The 17656-nt window shown below is 39.8% G+C and overlaps 1 protein-coding gene and 1 pseudogene across 5 annotated transcripts in view; both read left to right on the forward strand.

Moving 5' to 3' along the window:
* Positions 1 to 17656, forward strand: part of SLC28A3 (solute carrier family 28 member 3) — a 69275-nt gene that overhangs the window by 11858 nt on the left and 39761 nt on the right. For 3 of the 5 annotated variants that reach the window (XM_035700283.2, XM_025423189.3, XM_025423188.3), the window contains exons 2-3: positions 9582 to 9680; positions 15010 to 15092. In XM_035700283.2, the coding sequence (XP_035556176.1) occupies positions 9582 to 9680; positions 15010 to 15092 (182 nt within the window). Of the gene's footprint in view, positions 1 to 9581; positions 9796 to 15009; positions 15093 to 17656 lie in introns of all 5 variants that reach the window. The other 2 variants (XM_049116210.1, XM_035700289.2) reach the window with 2 other exon arrangements.
* LOC112645680 (U6 spliceosomal RNA) lies at positions 12723 to 12821 on the forward strand (annotated as a pseudogene).

The following is a 17656-nucleotide window of genomic DNA, read 5'->3' on the forward strand; positions in this document are numbered from 1 at the left end:
AAGAATACACCTCCCTTTTTTTTTTTAAGAATACACTTTGATCATCTTCTTCTCTCTGGACTAACATTCTTTCTTTTGTTACATATTTTATAATCAATTCCCAACATTTTTTTATTTCTTGCAACATTTTATGATAAGGACTTTTAAACATAAAGGGAAGTTAAAAGACTTGCATAGCAAACATCTCTATATCCACCATCTGTGCTTCATAATTAACGTTTTGCCATACTCAAGTTTCTCACATATTTGTTCATCTACACTCCCCTCTATACACCCATCAGGCCAGCTCATTGTTTGATACAAATAAGTTGCAGGCATTATTCATGTTTTTGGCTTTTTAGTGCTCAACTTGTCCCAAACTTGGCCAGTGATCTCAGAATGCTTTTTGATAAGGACTGAATTTACTTATTAGATGCAACTATCCTAAACAATATATGAAGTAAACATTTATGGTATATAAAATTGAGGCCATGTTTTAGCATATTAATGCTTTTAACCACAGCCAGAATCAGAAGTGGGGCCACACCTTGGCCTTCAAGACACCTCTATTTAGTGTTAGTGGACAGGCGCCACCAAGTGGACATTTCAAGCAGCAACCATTAGTGTCTGGCCTGCATTGAGCATGTTTGGTCTGGTGCCACAATAACAGCAAAAGCTAATCTGCATTTTATCTTCCAAAGAGAACTCTAATGAGTTCTGATGCAAAAAAAAAAAAATGACCTAGTTTTAGAAAATCATATGACATTCACCTCGATTAAGCAGGAAGCTTAAACATCACTCATTAAATGCTTATTTCAAAAATCTCTATGAACACGATACCAAAGCCTTTATTCCTGGGCATTATTTGTTATCCTCCACTAGTAGATTTGCTGGATGATGAGATGGACAGACCTGGAAGTAAAACCCAAATATCCAAGTGCAAATAAGAAGGAAAAGTATGTAATCTCCCAGATGTATTATGGTCACTCCTATGAGATGCACCAGGTGGAAGATGGACCTGAGAGGGAGAGAGAAAGTCCCATCCCACAGACCAAGAGGAAGTAGAACTGCTTGTTTGAAATGGAGGTGAAAGATGCAAAATAACCCTCCCTACACTGAGTTAATGTATATAAGTAGAGAAAATATTTGGTATCTGTTGCAAATACCTCCAAATAAAATTTACATGATGGCACTGAAATTAAGGTAGTTAATAGAATTTTCCTCTGGACCTTGCTGGGGTTTATTTTCTTGATTTTTAAGGTGTTAATAAAGATGCATATGCACTATCTCAAATTAATTTTAATAAATAGATTTAACTATAACTGGTTCCCTTTTAGTATCATATATTTAATTTTATGTATTTTAAAACATTCTGAAAGGAAACCATAGGCTGTACCAACTGTTCTGCTTTGGGACACTTCCCAGAAGTTACACATAGCTTCAATCACAGGGGCAGAATTTAATCATAGCCACAGAGAGTTTAGAAATATACCTTGAGGCTGGGAAATTTGGGGCCCTGTTCAAATTCAGAGCCCTATATTTAAAGGAATTAGAGAAGGGGCACCTGGGTGGCTCAGTCAGCTGGGCATCCAACTCTTGACTTTGGTTCAGGTCATGATCTCAGGGTCATGGGATCGAGCACTGCATTGGGCTTGGTGCTAGGTGTGGAATCTGCTTGGAATTCTGTCTCTCTCTCTCTCTCTCTCTTCCTCTGCTCCTGCCCTTTAAATAGAAGGGGAAAAAAGGAAATAGAAAAGAATAGATATTAGTGACAACTAGGAGTCTTGGCCACAATATATTTCCTACTGGGGTTATAGAATTCAACTTATGTTAATCAGATTGTATTATTTATTATTATCTTGATCTTTCTTATCCTTACTTTTGCCCACTTGATCTGTCATAGACTGAAAGAGTTTTATCAACCTTTTGCTAAATGTGTTTCTAGGTACTTGTCCCTCAGTTTCCTTTATATTAATCTATGCCATTTGTATGCAGAGTCCTCCTTCTCAGAGCGAGAGTTTGTACTCTGACTGTTGTTGTTTTGGAACAGTTTAATTGCTTTTTTTAATCCTGTATTCAGACTTGGTAAATTAAGATCATGACCACTGCCTGTTTTATCTTTCTGAGTTGCTACTGAGTCATTTCCAGTACAGATCCTCCTCAACTTACAATAGGGTGATGCCCCAATAAACCAATCAGGACTTCAAAGTATTGTATATCCAGATGAGGTATATGAAATGTACCTCATCTACCAAACATCATACCTTAGATGTGCTCAGAACACTTATATTAGCCTACAGTTGGGCAATATCATCTAACAGAAAGCCAATTGTATAACACAGTGTCAAATATCTATGTAACGTGTACTAAATATTGTGAAGTGAAAAACAATGGTTGAGCAGGTACAAACTTCATTGTAAACATATCAGTTGTTGACCCTAGTGACCTCAAGGCAATGTCCAGCATCACATGTGAGGATCATACTCCACATCACTAGCCCATGAAGAGGACAAAATTCAAAATTCAAAGTACAGTTTGTAACTCAATGCATATGACTATCACAACATCATAAAATTGAAAGACATGAGTGTATGGTTGTGTTTGTTATTCCATCCACCTCAGTCAAATCCACTGATTTGCCAGATGGGTTTATTTGTTCTGAGCTCCACCCATATTTTATATCCTGCTCTCTAGATATCTTTTCACTGTATGTTTTGCATATTTTTTATTTGTGTTTGGTTTCTTCTGAAGGCGTATGTTTTTTTTTAGTGGTTCCTTTTACAACAAGTTTAAGATTATAAGTCATCACAAAATTAACATATTTTCTAACTACTATTATTTTCATTCCTTCTCTTCTACCATTTGATCTTAGCTGGATATATATTTTAGCATTTACCTTTCTATCTTAAACATTGTTGCTTATAATCTCTTTTAGCTCCTAGAAATCAAAGATAAAGTTGGCATACTCACCTTCCTCTAATTTTTCTCATTGGATATAGAACCCTGCCTTTCCTTACACTCCTATACTTGGGGGGTTCCATTTGCCCCTGGATCACAAAGATCACAAAGGGAGAATGTTATCAGTGTTTTGTGGTCCTGCCTCCTTTGCACCCAACTCAGAGCTGCCTTCAGAGCATTCAAGGTGACAAAGAATTGTGCCAGAGAAGTGGGACCATGAACCACAGGCTGACCAGGTGATTGCCTCGCACCGTACTGCTGTTCCTTCATTCAATCCATTACCCCACACAGGCCAGCAACAAAAACAGGAACTGCTCAGGGAGGAACAGTCCAGCTACTGTCCATGAACTACATTAAGGATTCCATAAACCTGAGACCTGAGGCAGAAGGCCACCTGAGACAAGAGAGTCATGCGCGATATGCAAAGAGCAAAGGCTTCTGGGATACCACCTTTGAAAACCCAAACCTTCCAAGGCAAAGCCCATACAATTATGAGGAAATGTGATAGAGAAAATGGTCTTAAAATATTTGACATTTGTAGTTTTTAAATGTACGAAATAAATAAATAAGGTAAATAAATAAATAAGGGTGAGCTACATTTCCAAACAATGCAAAGAGATCAGACTCACCAAACAGATATTGGCATTTCCATGCCAGATTTCAACCACAGAGAACAAAGTGACTATAAATGCATAAAAGCAAGTGAGTAAGTAGCAAACTCAACCATAAAATTAATCTAAAAGTCAAATCACAAAAGTCAATTACTATATGTGGCACTAGGTAGGTAATGAATGCTGTGCTCCTATATAGTGGTGAATACAGCCTCAAGAGATTAAGTCTCAATGTGAACTCAGAAATGATGATGAAACACAGCCTTTTATCATAATGCAGCACCAATTAATATAGATAATTTGTCAATATTCCTGAAACCAGCCATCCTAAGATTTATGGTGAGCCGCTTCCTTTTATCTACTCAAGTTGGATTTTGGAATTTTAAGTCACTGTTTGAAGCAGTTGCTCCAATCTAGTCCCAATCCATGTCCATGGAAATGGATACAGAAATATTAAATGGATCACTTGAAGCTTAAAAAGATAGAAGTGTATTTCTGACATCTTCATTTAGGCACCTAATGCTTAAAATATTGGAACATATAGTAATCTTCTTGGAGGAGTAGAGAAAGCAGTCCTGTACCATTTTGTCTCTACTCAGAGGTAGAGACACTATTTCAGCTGCACTATAATAAGCTCAACTGTCACCTGGACTATCTTTCCATTGCAAAACAGTTACCAAGCACTACTGTGCCTGTCATTGTGTTATGCATGTGGTATTCAGAAGAGAAGAGGGGACAGAGAATCTGGCTTCTCAGCTTAGAGTCTAGGGGTATAATCTAGATTTATACAGATTTACACAGTTCCAAGTTTTTGAAGTGACATCATATTCCCATTTTTTCCACAAGCCTTGAGACTTGGGCATCCATAGCAACTTTTAAGGCATCACTTCTCAGAATGTACCTCACTGACTGCTTCTAGAAATATTGCTTTATTTTATATATATATATATTTTTTTTTAATTTCGAGATAGAGCGCATGTATGAGCAGGGGGATAGGCAACTAGGCTCCCCAAGGAGCAGGGAGCATGATGCGGGCCTCTATCCCAAGACCCTGAGACCATGACCTGAGCCAAAGGTAGATGCTTAACCGACTGAGCAACCCAGGCACCCCTAGGTAGATTGCTTGAAAGATGTTCAGAATGTGGAGATAGGTAGGTAGAAAGATAGATAAATACATACATACATACATACATAGACAGGCAGACAGACACACATACACACATAATACGATAAACAACTCTGATCACCAATCTAAATCTCTTCTGGTGCTATAAAGCCTTCCAGCCAAGGTATATTAGCAAACACTAAAACAAACTTGCTGTGAAGTGTCAAGCTCTAGAATCAGGTAAATATCTCAATAGCGGCTCCTCAGAGTCCTTTTTGACATCATATTTGCCTGGTAGGCCATTCCCATCTGTCATTAAACATCATCTATGTCCCATCAAGGCCAAGATGCAAGTCTCTCCGGGGGTGAAGGTGTCCATTCTTGCTCCAGGCTCACGGCCATCAATGCCTCCTTGTCAAGGTCAGTTATGCAGTCAGAGCACACCAGGCCAGAGCAGCTTCCATAAAGAAGCTCGAAGAAAGTCTCCTCTGGCACAATGATGTTCAGCTTGCAGCAGAGAAACCACAACCACAAAAACTGAGAAATGGATGCCACACAGTGCATCCAGGGCCATCATGCGAGGGAGAGACCAATAAGTGGAGCAGACACAGTTGCAAGAGAAAGCGACAGACTAATGGACACAAGACATGTTCAGAAAAGCAGGAGTGCCCACTTATGCAAATAAAAGAGAACATCTACTTAAAACCAGTCTGTGAGGGGGAGGCCCACTATTCTGTTTGAGAAAAAAACACCAAAGCCTAAGTATAGTTAGAAAATAGCCACAAGAAATTTCAAGAGTTCTTCACAATGATACACAATGATACAGTAGTTTCTGGTGTACATATAGTGATTCTGCAAGGTTCTATATTGTGCTATGCTCATGGATGTAGCTACCACCTGCCCCCATAAAATGCTATTATCATACCATCGACTTATGCTGTATCTTTTATGCCTGTGACTTCTTCACTCCATGACTAGAGCCTGTATCTCCCACTCCTCTTCACCAGTTTGCCCATCTCGCCACCCTGCTCCCCTCTGGCAACTGGCAGTTTGTTCACTCTATTTATGGGTCTGATTTGCTTCTAATTTGTTTACTTATTTGTGGGGTTTTTTGATTCCACACATAAGTGAAATCATACTGTATTTGTCTTTCTCTATCTGATTTATTTCACTCCACATAACACCCTCTAGGTCATTCCACATTCGAAATGGCACGATCTCATCCTTTTTATGGCTGTGTAATATTCCATTTGCTATACAGATAGACCCCATCTTCCTTATCTATCCATCTATCGATGAACACTTAGGCTGCTTCCATGTCTAGCTATTATACATAATGCTGCAATAAACATAGGGGTGCATATATCTTTTTGAGTTAGTGTTTTTGTTTTCTTCAGATAAATATCCAGAAGTCAAATTAATGGATCTTATGGTAGTAGTTTGCTTTTTAATTTTTTGAGGAACTTCTATACTGTCTTCCAGAGTGGCTACACCAACTTACATAACCGTCAACGATGCATAAGGATTCCTTTTTCTCCACTTCCTTGTCAACACTTGTTATTCCTTGTCTTTTTTATTCTAGCCACTCTGACTGGTCTTTTAATATCCTGAGGTCAAATCAGATATTCTTGATGGAAGCAGAATTTAATCTGTAGGTGTACCACTACCTTTTAGACACTCCTGAGGCCAAAGTGTCCTGGCCCAATGTTCAAACTCTATAGGCACAATACAGTTTGGGTTGGACAGTCTGAGTTCACGTCCCATCTCGGCTACTGTGGTTATATAACCTGAGTCACGTAAATGGCTTATCTTGGCCTTAGTCTCTTCATCTATAAAAATGGAGATCACAGGACTTTAAAGAGATTAACCCTGTGTCTTGTGCTGACTACATATTATATCAACCCAGGTACAAATAAAAACAAAAACAAAAAATAGTAAGAGAGAAGCTTATTTCCTTCACCTAAAAGTCAGGAAGGAGGTAGTACAGGACTGGAGTGGAAGCACTACTCAAGGTTATCAAGGACCCAAGTACCCCACAACTCACCACGCTGACATCCTCAGGGTGGGGCTCTTGTGTTCATGGCCCAACTGGAACCATCCACCACAAGGTAGCAGGATGTAGGGCAAAATGAAACGGACAACGGGCATCTGCCGTCATCTCTGAAGGAACATTCTGAGCTGCCCCACTCAGGGCACCACATGTATTTATATTTCAACTGGCCAGAATCTAGTTATAAGTGGAAATGTAGCCTGTCTTCTGGGTGGCTTCATGTTCGACTATAATTCTATTAAAGGGAAATAGCACAAATAGATGGCGTTGAGGGGATGATTTCCAGAATGTTTTAGAAGTTGAAACTGAATGAACGGAATAAATTAATCATTTTTAAAAACCTTCTGTCCAACTGTACTCCCCACGACACCCACTGTCGATCTGCAGGTGCTCAAACAGCGCTGAATGTGCAGGATCAAAGTCCAGGCACAAGGGACTCCAGGCTCAAGGATCTGCTCTTGAGAATCTCAAGCCAGGACAAGTACACCCAGCAAATAACAGTAACTATGGAAATTAAGTGATGTGCCGTCAGCTGCCTAGAATTACTCATACACAACCCCACAACGTGGCCACCCACTCAGTGGAGTGACCAGCTTGCATTTAGAACACAATATTGGTTGTAGTTCAGTGCCCTAAGGTATGTAGTAATCTGTACTAACGGATCTACTTAATCTGAAGTGCTGAGTATATATATGTAAAGAAACAAGGAGCTAAGAAGTACTTATGGACACCCATTCAGACTTATGACTCCAATTTGAAAAGAAGCGATAAAACAAAGCCAAGAGACATCTTAAGGGTTATTTTTCCAATACCGACCAACACCCACAACAGCCCCATTATTCCTGTTGGAAATCCTCAAATGGGAGACATTGCTCTTCTTGAAAATTTTTCTTTAATTTTGTTTATTTATTCATGAGAGACAGAGAGAGAGAGTCACAGACACAGGCAGAGGGAGAAGCAGGCTCCTCTCAGGGACCCTGATGTAGGACTCAATCCCCGGACCCCAGGATCATAACCTGAGCCAAAAGCAGATGCTCAGCCACTGAGCCACCCAAGTGTCCCTTCCTGAAAATGTTAATAAGTCAAGACAAACACTCTACTGGGGGTAAAACAATCTCACCACATGTCACAAAATCCATCCGGAGGTGCCTCTGTCGCCACTTACACCTTCTCTACCCCATCCCCAAACACACACACACACACACACACACACACACACACCTTCTCTTTCATGAACTTTAAAATCGCAAGCCCTGTCCTTGTGTTCCCCAACTTTCAGATTTTGCCACCAGGTGGCAGGAATAATCAAGAATTAGCAGGAATTACCAAGGAGGTTGCCCTGGCTCCTCTGGAAACCAGAAAATGTCAGGTTTCTGGAAGGGATCAGAGCAGCAAATCGAAACTCTTAGACTGAGGCTGAGAAGATATGACCTACCCAGCATCACACATGAAATTGGGGATCCCGAAGACCAGCACCCTCACCCATCTGTGTCCTATATTTCCACCACCTCACGCTGAGTTTTATTTTTAATTTTTGGTTAAGGAAATTTTCAGCATCCATGAAAGTGAGAATAATAAAATGAGTCCCGAAGTGCCTACCAGTCGGCTTCTGCAATTAGCAACACTCTGTCATCTTTCCATACCACATACAGTGCCCCCGACTATATTTTTTACCAAATACTTGCATGTACTACATTGCAATACCAGTTAATGCAACTTTAAAATCACTGTGGTTCATTCATTCAACAAATAACTGTTAGTGTCTGCTACGTGTGGGGAATTGTGCAAAAGTAAGATACACAGCTGTAACCAAAAGGGCAGTATGGCAACAAGGCTTTCATGCATAAATCACGTTGTGTGCTGGAAATTAGGTTTTTTTTTTTTTTTTTAAGAATTTACTTATTTGAGAGAGGGAGTGTGCAAGAGAGAGCACAAGCAGGGGGAGTAGCAGAGGCAGAGGGAGAAGCAGGCTCCCTGCGGATCCCAGGACCCCGGATCATGACCTGAGCTGAAGGCAGACGCTTAACCAAGTGAACTAGATAGAGAATTAACCCAAGTTGGAACTGTATTATTTTTATAGATCCTTGAGGCCAGCCTGGGATCTAAAGTTAAAATCAAAGCCATAGACTTGTTTTTCTTTCAAAGACAAGGTCACAGCCAACAGGCCTCACAGAGGACATTTCCTGGAAAGTTACAGGGACTTACCTAACACAGTTTATCTATCTTGTTGCCTTACTCAAAATGAAGTACCTGAGGAAGGAAAGTTGGGATGAGATGGGAGAAAGACTGGACTGCCTCAAAAAGGTAAAAGAGAAATGAGCCAGGTGTCTGTCACATCTCAAAATAACTGCTCCGGGGTGAGGACACTCCTCCAAGAACACAGCTTACTCACGTCCTTAAAGTCAAATCAAGACAGCCTGACAAAAGAAGGCATTTTTCTTATTCTCATTACTACCAGAGTTTGCTTTAAACCAAACAAAACACATTTTAGCATCTCAAAAATCTAACATCTAAGAAGGAAACTCTCTGGCCTACATTATGCTTCATTTATAAATTGAAAGCCTGTGTTAACATGATATACCCTAGTCTCAGCTAAGCTTATTATAAAGTCACATGACTTAGATGGGGGCACCTGGTCCTCCTTTCTCTCTTTCTCAAGTTAGACCACACCATTCCTTCTCTCAGAACAGAACAAAACAGAAATCATGTTTCATTACGAGTCCAAGATTCACTGCCTGTCTTTATTCAGCTGATCCATCCAAATACCTTATCTTTGCTGCCCCATTCCTCAAACGTCTTCTAGGTAATATTTATTGACAGATCATTTGGGTTTTTTGTTCTAAAATTGTATTTTTTGCAATCTGTACATTTTTCGTAGAATGACGAAGACCTTGATGAAAACCAGAACACATCAGGAAACAACAATTCGCTAAGGTGTAGAGTTTCAAAAGGCAGAGAACACGAAAACGCCAAGCAGGTACTCCAGTGATGGTTGAGTGAATCTATTACCATGTAACTGCTGTGCAAAAGAGACTGAGCTATGGGGACAGAAAGCGTGCACTCAGCTGACACTCAGAGGAATTAATTAAATGGTAATTAGAATGTGTAAGGCAAGGTCATGAAGAAACCACACATGCTCAAATAAAGAGATGTTGTGTTTATAAACCTGTCCTCAGAGTTTTCTGCTGGGGAGGGTACAGAGGCTTTCTCTAACACTTCACTAGTACAGATTCCAAACTCCATCCTAAAGCAAAAAACACTGGTTTAAACCAAAGCATCTCAATGTTAAAGTAAGTGAGGCAGATGAGGAAAGTTCTAAGATCTGTTTTTTAAACTGTCCATTGAGCCCTCATGTTATCCAGAGACACCTAAATTTACAGCAGACAGGTGCACTCTGCACAAGGCCACTCTCATTTTTTTTTTTTAATATATTGAATTCTGGCTAGGATCTCATTTGAAGAAAGCCTTCTGCTGCTAAAAATCAAGCCTATTATCCATGTAGATCATCCTTCTTTTTGGGGGGGCGGGTAATTCTGGGTGCCTACTATCAACCCATTTATTGGAGGGAATTATTCTCATGATAAAAAGAATAACTTGCTTGAAGTGGAAAGTGTGGGAAATTATCGCAGTAAAATTTGGAAGACAAAAAATTGTTACCTGTATAATTCCAGGGGAAAAAAATCAATGCCTAGCATCTTAATATTTGTCCTTTCAAGGCAAATATACACCCACATGCACATGTCACCTATATTGGGATCATGCTATCCATATATTACTGTCTACTGTACTTAATATATTGTAAAAAAAAAAAGTGTCCTTTACACTCATTGTTCAACAAAAGAAGGGAAAACAATACTTCTGCCCTACAACACCCACACATAGAAGTTTATAGTACCTTTATTCCTAACTTCCAAAACTTGGAAGAGGCCAAGATGTTGTTCAGCAAGTGAATAGAGAAATGAACTGTGGCTCATCCAGACAATGGAATATTCTTCAGCACCAAAAAGACATGAACATTTGAACCATGAATAGACATGGTTGCACATTAAGTATGTATTAGTAATTAAAAGAAGCAGTCTGAAATGGTTATATACTATATGATTCCAAGGAAAAGGCAAAATGGTGGAGACAGTAAAAAGACAAGTGGTTTCCGAGAGGGAAGGACATGTGGGCAAAGCACAGAGGATTTGGGAGCAGTGAAACTACTCTATGTGATACTACTATGGTGAATACATGTCATTATGCATTTGTCCAGATCCATAAAATGTACAACACTAAGAGTGAACCCTAATGTAACTATAGACTTTGGGTGCTAATGTGTCACTGTAGGTTCATCAATTGCAACAAATGTACCACTCTAGCAGGAGATGGTACTAATGGGGGGAGGCTATGCATACATGGGGGCAGTAGGTACATGGGAAATTTCTACTTTTCCTTCAATTTTGCTGAGAACCTGAAACTGCTCTTTAAAAAATGAAGTCTTTTTTTTTATTGTTTCACAAAACAGCCAAAAACAAAACAAAATAGATACTTTACTATTATAAACAAGAATATAAAGAGGGAGGAGGAGCCACCAGATTTGGCAACAGTGGACCTTGAGTGACCTTGGCAGCAGCCATCTCAATAGAAGTCTGATCACAGTCGGCTAAGTGAATATGATGTGAGGGTCACTAAAAGTAAAGGCAATAATTTCAAGTGGTTTGGCTGTGAAGAGAAAGAGGGAGAGTAGATATCCCATGACTATGAGGTCAGGAAGATTTTGTGTAGTTTTGTCGTTTTTGGTTTGTTTTAAAGATGGGGATGGGGACAGCCACATGCAGAAGAATGAAACTGGACCAGTCTCCTATACCATGCACAAAGATAAACTCAAAATGGTGGAAAGATCTAAATGTGAGACAAGAATCCATCAAAATACTAGAGGAGAAAACAGGCAACAACTTTTTTGAACTTGGCCACAGCAACTTCTTGCTAAAAAGATCTATGAAGGCAAGGGAAACAAAAACAGTCAACAAAACTAAAAGACAACCTACAGAATGGGAGCAGATTTTTGCAAATTAAATATCATATAAAGGGCTAGTATCCAAGATCTATGAAGAACTTATCAAGCTCAACACTCAAGAAACAAACAATCCCATCATGAAATGGGCAGAAGACATGAACAGAAATTTCTCCAAAGAAGACCTACACATGGCCAACAAACAGATAAAAAAAATGCTCCATATAACTTGCCATCAGAGAAATACAAATCAAAACCACAATAAGATACACCTCACATCAGTGAGAATGGCTAAAACTAACAAGACAGGAAACAAATAATGTTGGAGAGGAGGTGGAGAAAAGGGAACCCTCTTGCACTGTTGGTGGGAATGTGAACTGGTACAGCCACTCTGGAAAACTGTGTGGAGGTTCCTCAAAGAGTTAAAAATAGAGCTACTCTATGACCCAGTAATCGCACTACTGGGGATTTACTCCCAGAGATACTGATGTAGTGAAAGGTGCAGACACCTGCACCCCAATGTTCATAGCAACAATGTCCATAATAGCCAAATGCGGAAGGTGTCACAATGTCCTTCGACAGATGAATAGATAAAGAAGATGTGGTCTATATATACTGTGGAATATTACTCAGCTATCAGAAAGGATGAATTCCCACCATTTGCTTTCACCTGAATGGAACTGGAGGGTATTATGCTGAGTAAAGTAAGTCAATCGGAGAAGGACAATCATCATATGGTTTCACTTAAACACAGAATATAAGAAATAGTGAAAGGGACTATAAGAGAAAGGAGGGAAACTGAGTGGGGAAAAATTAGAGAGGAAGACAAACCATGAGACACTCCTAACTCTGGGAAACAAACAAAGGGCTGCAGAACATGAGGTGAGTGGAGGGATGGGGTTACTAGGTGACGGCACTAAGGAGGCCACTTGATGGATGAGCACTGAGTGTTATACTATATGTTGGCAAATTGAATTAAATTTTAAAAACTGAAAAAATAAAAAAATAAAGATACTGATGGGAGCTCACTTTGGCAGCACATATATTAATTGGAACAATAAAAGATTAGCATGGCCCCTGCACAAGGATGACATGCAAGTTTTTGAAGCATTCCATATTTTTAACACCAAAAAACATAAACCGATTAAAAAATGGGCAGAAGACATGAACAGACATGTCTGTTGGCCAGCAGACCCATGAAAAGATGCTCAACATCAATCATCATAAGGGAAATGTAAATCAAAACCACAAGGAGATATTACTGCACACCTCTCAGAATAGCTAAAATCAAAAACACAGGAAATGACAAGCGTTGGCAAGGATGAGGAGAAAAAGGAACCCTTGTGCCCTGTTGGTAGGAACACAAAGTGGTGCAGCCACTGCAGAAAAGAGTATGGAGGTTCCTCAAAACTAAAAATAGAACTACCCGGTAATCCAGTAACTGCATTACTGAGTATTTATCCAAAGAATACAAAGGGATACATACATACCTCTGTTTATTGTAGCATCATCTACAATATCAAACTATGGAAGCAACCCAAGTGTCCACTGATGTAGAAGAATGGATAAAGAAGAGGTGATAAGTGTATTATATATATATATATATGTATATATATTTATATGTATAAATATTATTCAGCCATAAAAAAGAATGAAATCTTGTCATTTGCAACAACATGGATGGCTCTAGAGACTATAATGCCAACTGAAGGAAGTCAGTCAGGGAAAGACAAATACCGTATGATCTCACTCATATGTGGAATTTAAGAAACAAAATAAATGAACAAAGAAAAAAAGAGATAAGCCAAAAAACAGACAACTATAAAAGAGATGGGTACCAGAGAGGAGGTGGGGGGGGGTGTGAAATAGGTGAAGGGAATTAAGAGTACACTTACCCTGATAAGCACTGAGTAATGTAGAGAACTGTTGAAGACTATTTTGTACAATTGAAATTGATATGAAGTTGCATGTTAATTATCTTAAAATTAAAATTTAAAAAAAGAAAAAATCTGTGCCAATCTAATAGGTAAGAATAAACAAACAAACAAATAAATAAATAAAGATGGGAACAGGTTGGGGGGGCCAGACAGTTAATGCCAGACATTCCATAGACAGTAGGTAACTTGAAATTTCAATGAAAGAAATTTCAATGAAAGAAAGAATTTCTTTGAATTTGAATTTCAATGAAAGAAATTTCAATGAAAGACATTTCAATGAAAGAAAGATGATGAAGATGAAGATGAATCTCAATGAAAGAAAGATGATGAAAGAAAGATGAAATTTCAGTGAAAGAAGAGATGGGGTATGGCTAGAGGGAGAGAGAATCCTAAGCATGCTCCACACCCAGCATGGCGTCCAATACGGGGCTCAGTTTCATAACCCTGAGGTCATGACCTGAGCCAAAATCAAGAGTCAGACACTTAACCATCTGAGCCGAGGTGCCCCACTTATGACTTATTTCTGAGTTCGCACAGTACAGAGAACCAATGGCTACCTGGGATATGACAGAAAACAGAAGCTGAGATTTGACATTATCCTTTTTAGAACCTGTTCAAAACTGCTCCGCATCTGCAAACTGCCTTGCTACCTGTCTTTGCCATGCTTACAATAGCTGGACCTATTTGAGACATTATTGCAAAATGGAGGGAGGCAGGCAATCCTCTATGCTATCCTGAAAGCAGAATGGGTCATGGATCTTGAAAAGCTCAAATGGTACCTTCAAAGATACCCAGGTATATACTTCACTCCATTCCTTAGAGCAAGGGTTAGTTGAGAAAGGGCACTACTTCCAAACTTTAGCCCATTGATAGGAGGACCCTAGTTCCCAAGGGAATGTTTATCAGCCCTTGAAGATACTGGACTAGTGCTCACATCTGCAGACCAAGCCTTGGGCTTCCAGGAAAATAAACTGGCGTTGGTCTCCGCCCTCTGGAAACCACGTCTGGCAGAGTATAAAAGGAGACTTATGCAGCCTCTGATATTAACTTCATTGAGCTCATGCCCAAAAACAGAGCAGGGGTTGAAGGATTAGAGTAGAGACAGGAGCAAGAGGCAGAGATATGAGCCTATTTCCTAAAGAAAAGGAGGAAACACTGCAGCTCTTTTGGAGAAAAGAGAGAGAGAAGTGTGATCCTGTACTTTTCATGATAAAGGGGAAAATGTCTGCACAACTAGGTAATAGGAGCTATATTCTTGCATAATAATTTTAAAAGACCTGTTGTCAATCCTTTGCCAAAATTCTGGCAAAGATTAGGGGCTGTTATGCCCCAGATTCTCATTATTCCATCTCTCCTACAATGCTTGATTTCAGGATGAAGAGCAGATCACCATTGAGCAGGATTCTTTAAGAAACAAAGAAGATATGGAGGATGATCCAGAGACACATCAAAAAGGGTACAGGTTTAAATCAGAGAAATAACCATACTGATCTCCTAATTGGTTTTGTCACTTTGTTTCATCCTCCTCTAATTTTAAACATTTATTACTATTTATTAGCTATTATCACCACCACCACCAATCCCTCTTCCCTACTACCCACCCAACACCATTTTCAGAAAATTTAATGGATTTCTATGATAATAATTGTAGTAAATTCAAACTACTGATGTCCTGAGAACCCAATATCCTGGCCAGTCATCTATTAAAGGCATACATTACCAACTAATTGCTCCAGCCCATGCAAAAGTAGTTAATTCATCTTCCCAATGTCAATCAATAAGCAATTGATTTCTCAAAACCCAATCCATATTAAGTCCCAGCGAATTTGCTCTTACGTTGTCATATCCTGAAGGTATTCCTAGTCCTTATTGCCTCATGAGGTAAGAGAGGCAAATTATTTTCTTTATTTCTTGAACCAGGAAGATGAAGCTAGAAGTGGCTTACTCAAAGTTAGTTAGCTAGAGAGGAACAAAACTACCTTCACAATTTCAGCTTCTGATTTCTAGTCTAAGATTGCCTGGGACTCTGTCTTAACACTCAAGTATTTGTCAAGTTTCTGAATGTCCATTTAAGTTTTGTTTCAATGTCTAAGTCTCTGAGGAACTTTGTTTTTATGCATCAGAAGATATCTCTGGAGTTGGTGAGAATTGGGATCAAAAGCTCTTGTCACATATGCACCATCGAAAATATTTACCACCTCAGAAACCTGAGCTTACTTCCATCTTTCATTTTACTTTATGGATCTCTGACCCCAGGGCCTCAGAAATTCTCCTGAATGGTCAGAGGCATCAGACGTTGCTAATGTTAATGGGATGGAAGCAATCATCAGGAGGTTGGGAGTCATCTAGCCAAGATAACCAAATGGCTGAAGCCTCTATTTTGAGCTACTTTATTTTATGCGGTGTGAGATTGCTATTTGGGACCACATATATTCCTTGCAATTAAAGAATCTGATGAATCCAAACTAAAGTACATGAATGCACCCAATTAAATGTTGCCTTCCTCCATGGCCACTGTGAAACTCTATCAGAAACTAAGGAGGAAGCATCATCCACCTTTCCTAAATTCAACCATGAAAACTTAGTGTCTACTGAACTGGTATTCCCTTAATATCTTCTAGATCAGTGTTTCCACTGCTCAGTACATGTATTCATACATTAAAGTTTTCATGAAATAAGACTCATCGTTACTATGTGTGATATGCTCTGATACATCCTCTTCTTTCTTATTAAAGATGGGTGTCCTGCAGTGTTCTTCATAACCCACAGATGGGTCCCCCCGCCCAGGGGTAGAATACTGTTCCAGAGAAGCAACACACAGTCCCACTTCATTTAACTAGTAATTCAACATATGCTGGTCAAGCAGCCGAATGTCCAAGATCCTAGTGGTATTGGGCTCACATCTAATCTCCAGAAAGTTAGCCAGTTGAGGTTTCATCACAAAATATGATCAAGGAAGACAGTAGGAGTGAAGCACAGAGGAATGCCTCTGTCCCTGTCTGAGGAGATGCAAGAAGGTGTTGTAGGAGTGAGGGGCTTGGGCCGTGCCCTGAAGCAGGCAGTGGGTGCTGATACTTGGCATAGCTGCTGCAAGGTGGAGAAGTGAGGGTGTTAACAAGTAGAGGGGAGGTCCCAACTCAGGGATGAGTCCTTTGTGATCCTGGAGATAAGGAATCTCCTTTAGGGACCAGAAGTGACCTAGAAGTGGTCTCAAATTAGCAATGATTAAATGTGTGAATAAATTCCTTCCTCCAGTGGGAGAAGAAGAGGTCTCCATTACAGGGGGCATAGAGGAAAGAGGTGAGTGCAGGGAAGCCAGATTTCAGGGCAGGTGTGGAGGGAACCAGGAGGACCCCAGGAGAAGTAGAGGAGAGTCATCATGTGTATGGCCCTGGGGCCCCTCCAAACTCACTGATGGACACCATATTCCGCAGCAGAAGTGATGAGATGCACATATTGCTCACTCACTACCCACAACCCTCTAACAAAGCTCTGAACAGAAACAAAGGCATGCCAACAATGCCAGAACTTTCTGAAAAGCTATATTACAACCTGCTGGTTAATAGCTCTGAAATCCACAAAATCCTTCTTTACATTTCAAGCACCCAGTGAAGTGTGTCAGTCTCCCACTAAAACATACGGTGAGCCAAGACAGGGAATGACCAACTTACTCAAACTTTGTGAGACCAGATGGCATGAGAGTTTCTAAAATCAGATTTCATAACTGTGGCCTAAAAGCTATCAGAGGCCCTCCTAGTCCAGTGAGAAACATTCTTGTCTCGTGATTTTTTATCAGCGTCTGGTTAGTATCCATCCCCCCTGCTCTATCTCCAGAAGCATGTTTTCTACATTTCTGTAAGCCCTCAGGGCTTGTCATATCATGCAGCAAAGGTCGACCCAAGCCATGGTTGATTGTAGTCTAAAATGAGATCAGTATCCCCCTTCTGTCTAGTAGGACATACACCTCATCAATTTGTTTGTTTGCTTGTTTAATTTACAAAGCCTCACCTAGCTCAGTAT

The sequence above is a fragment of the Canis lupus genome, chromosome 1 (assembly GCF_003254725.2).
Source record: "Canis lupus dingo isolate Sandy chromosome 1, ASM325472v2, whole genome shotgun sequence".
Classification (NCBI taxonomy): domain Eukaryota; kingdom Metazoa; phylum Chordata; class Mammalia; order Carnivora; family Canidae; genus Canis; species Canis lupus.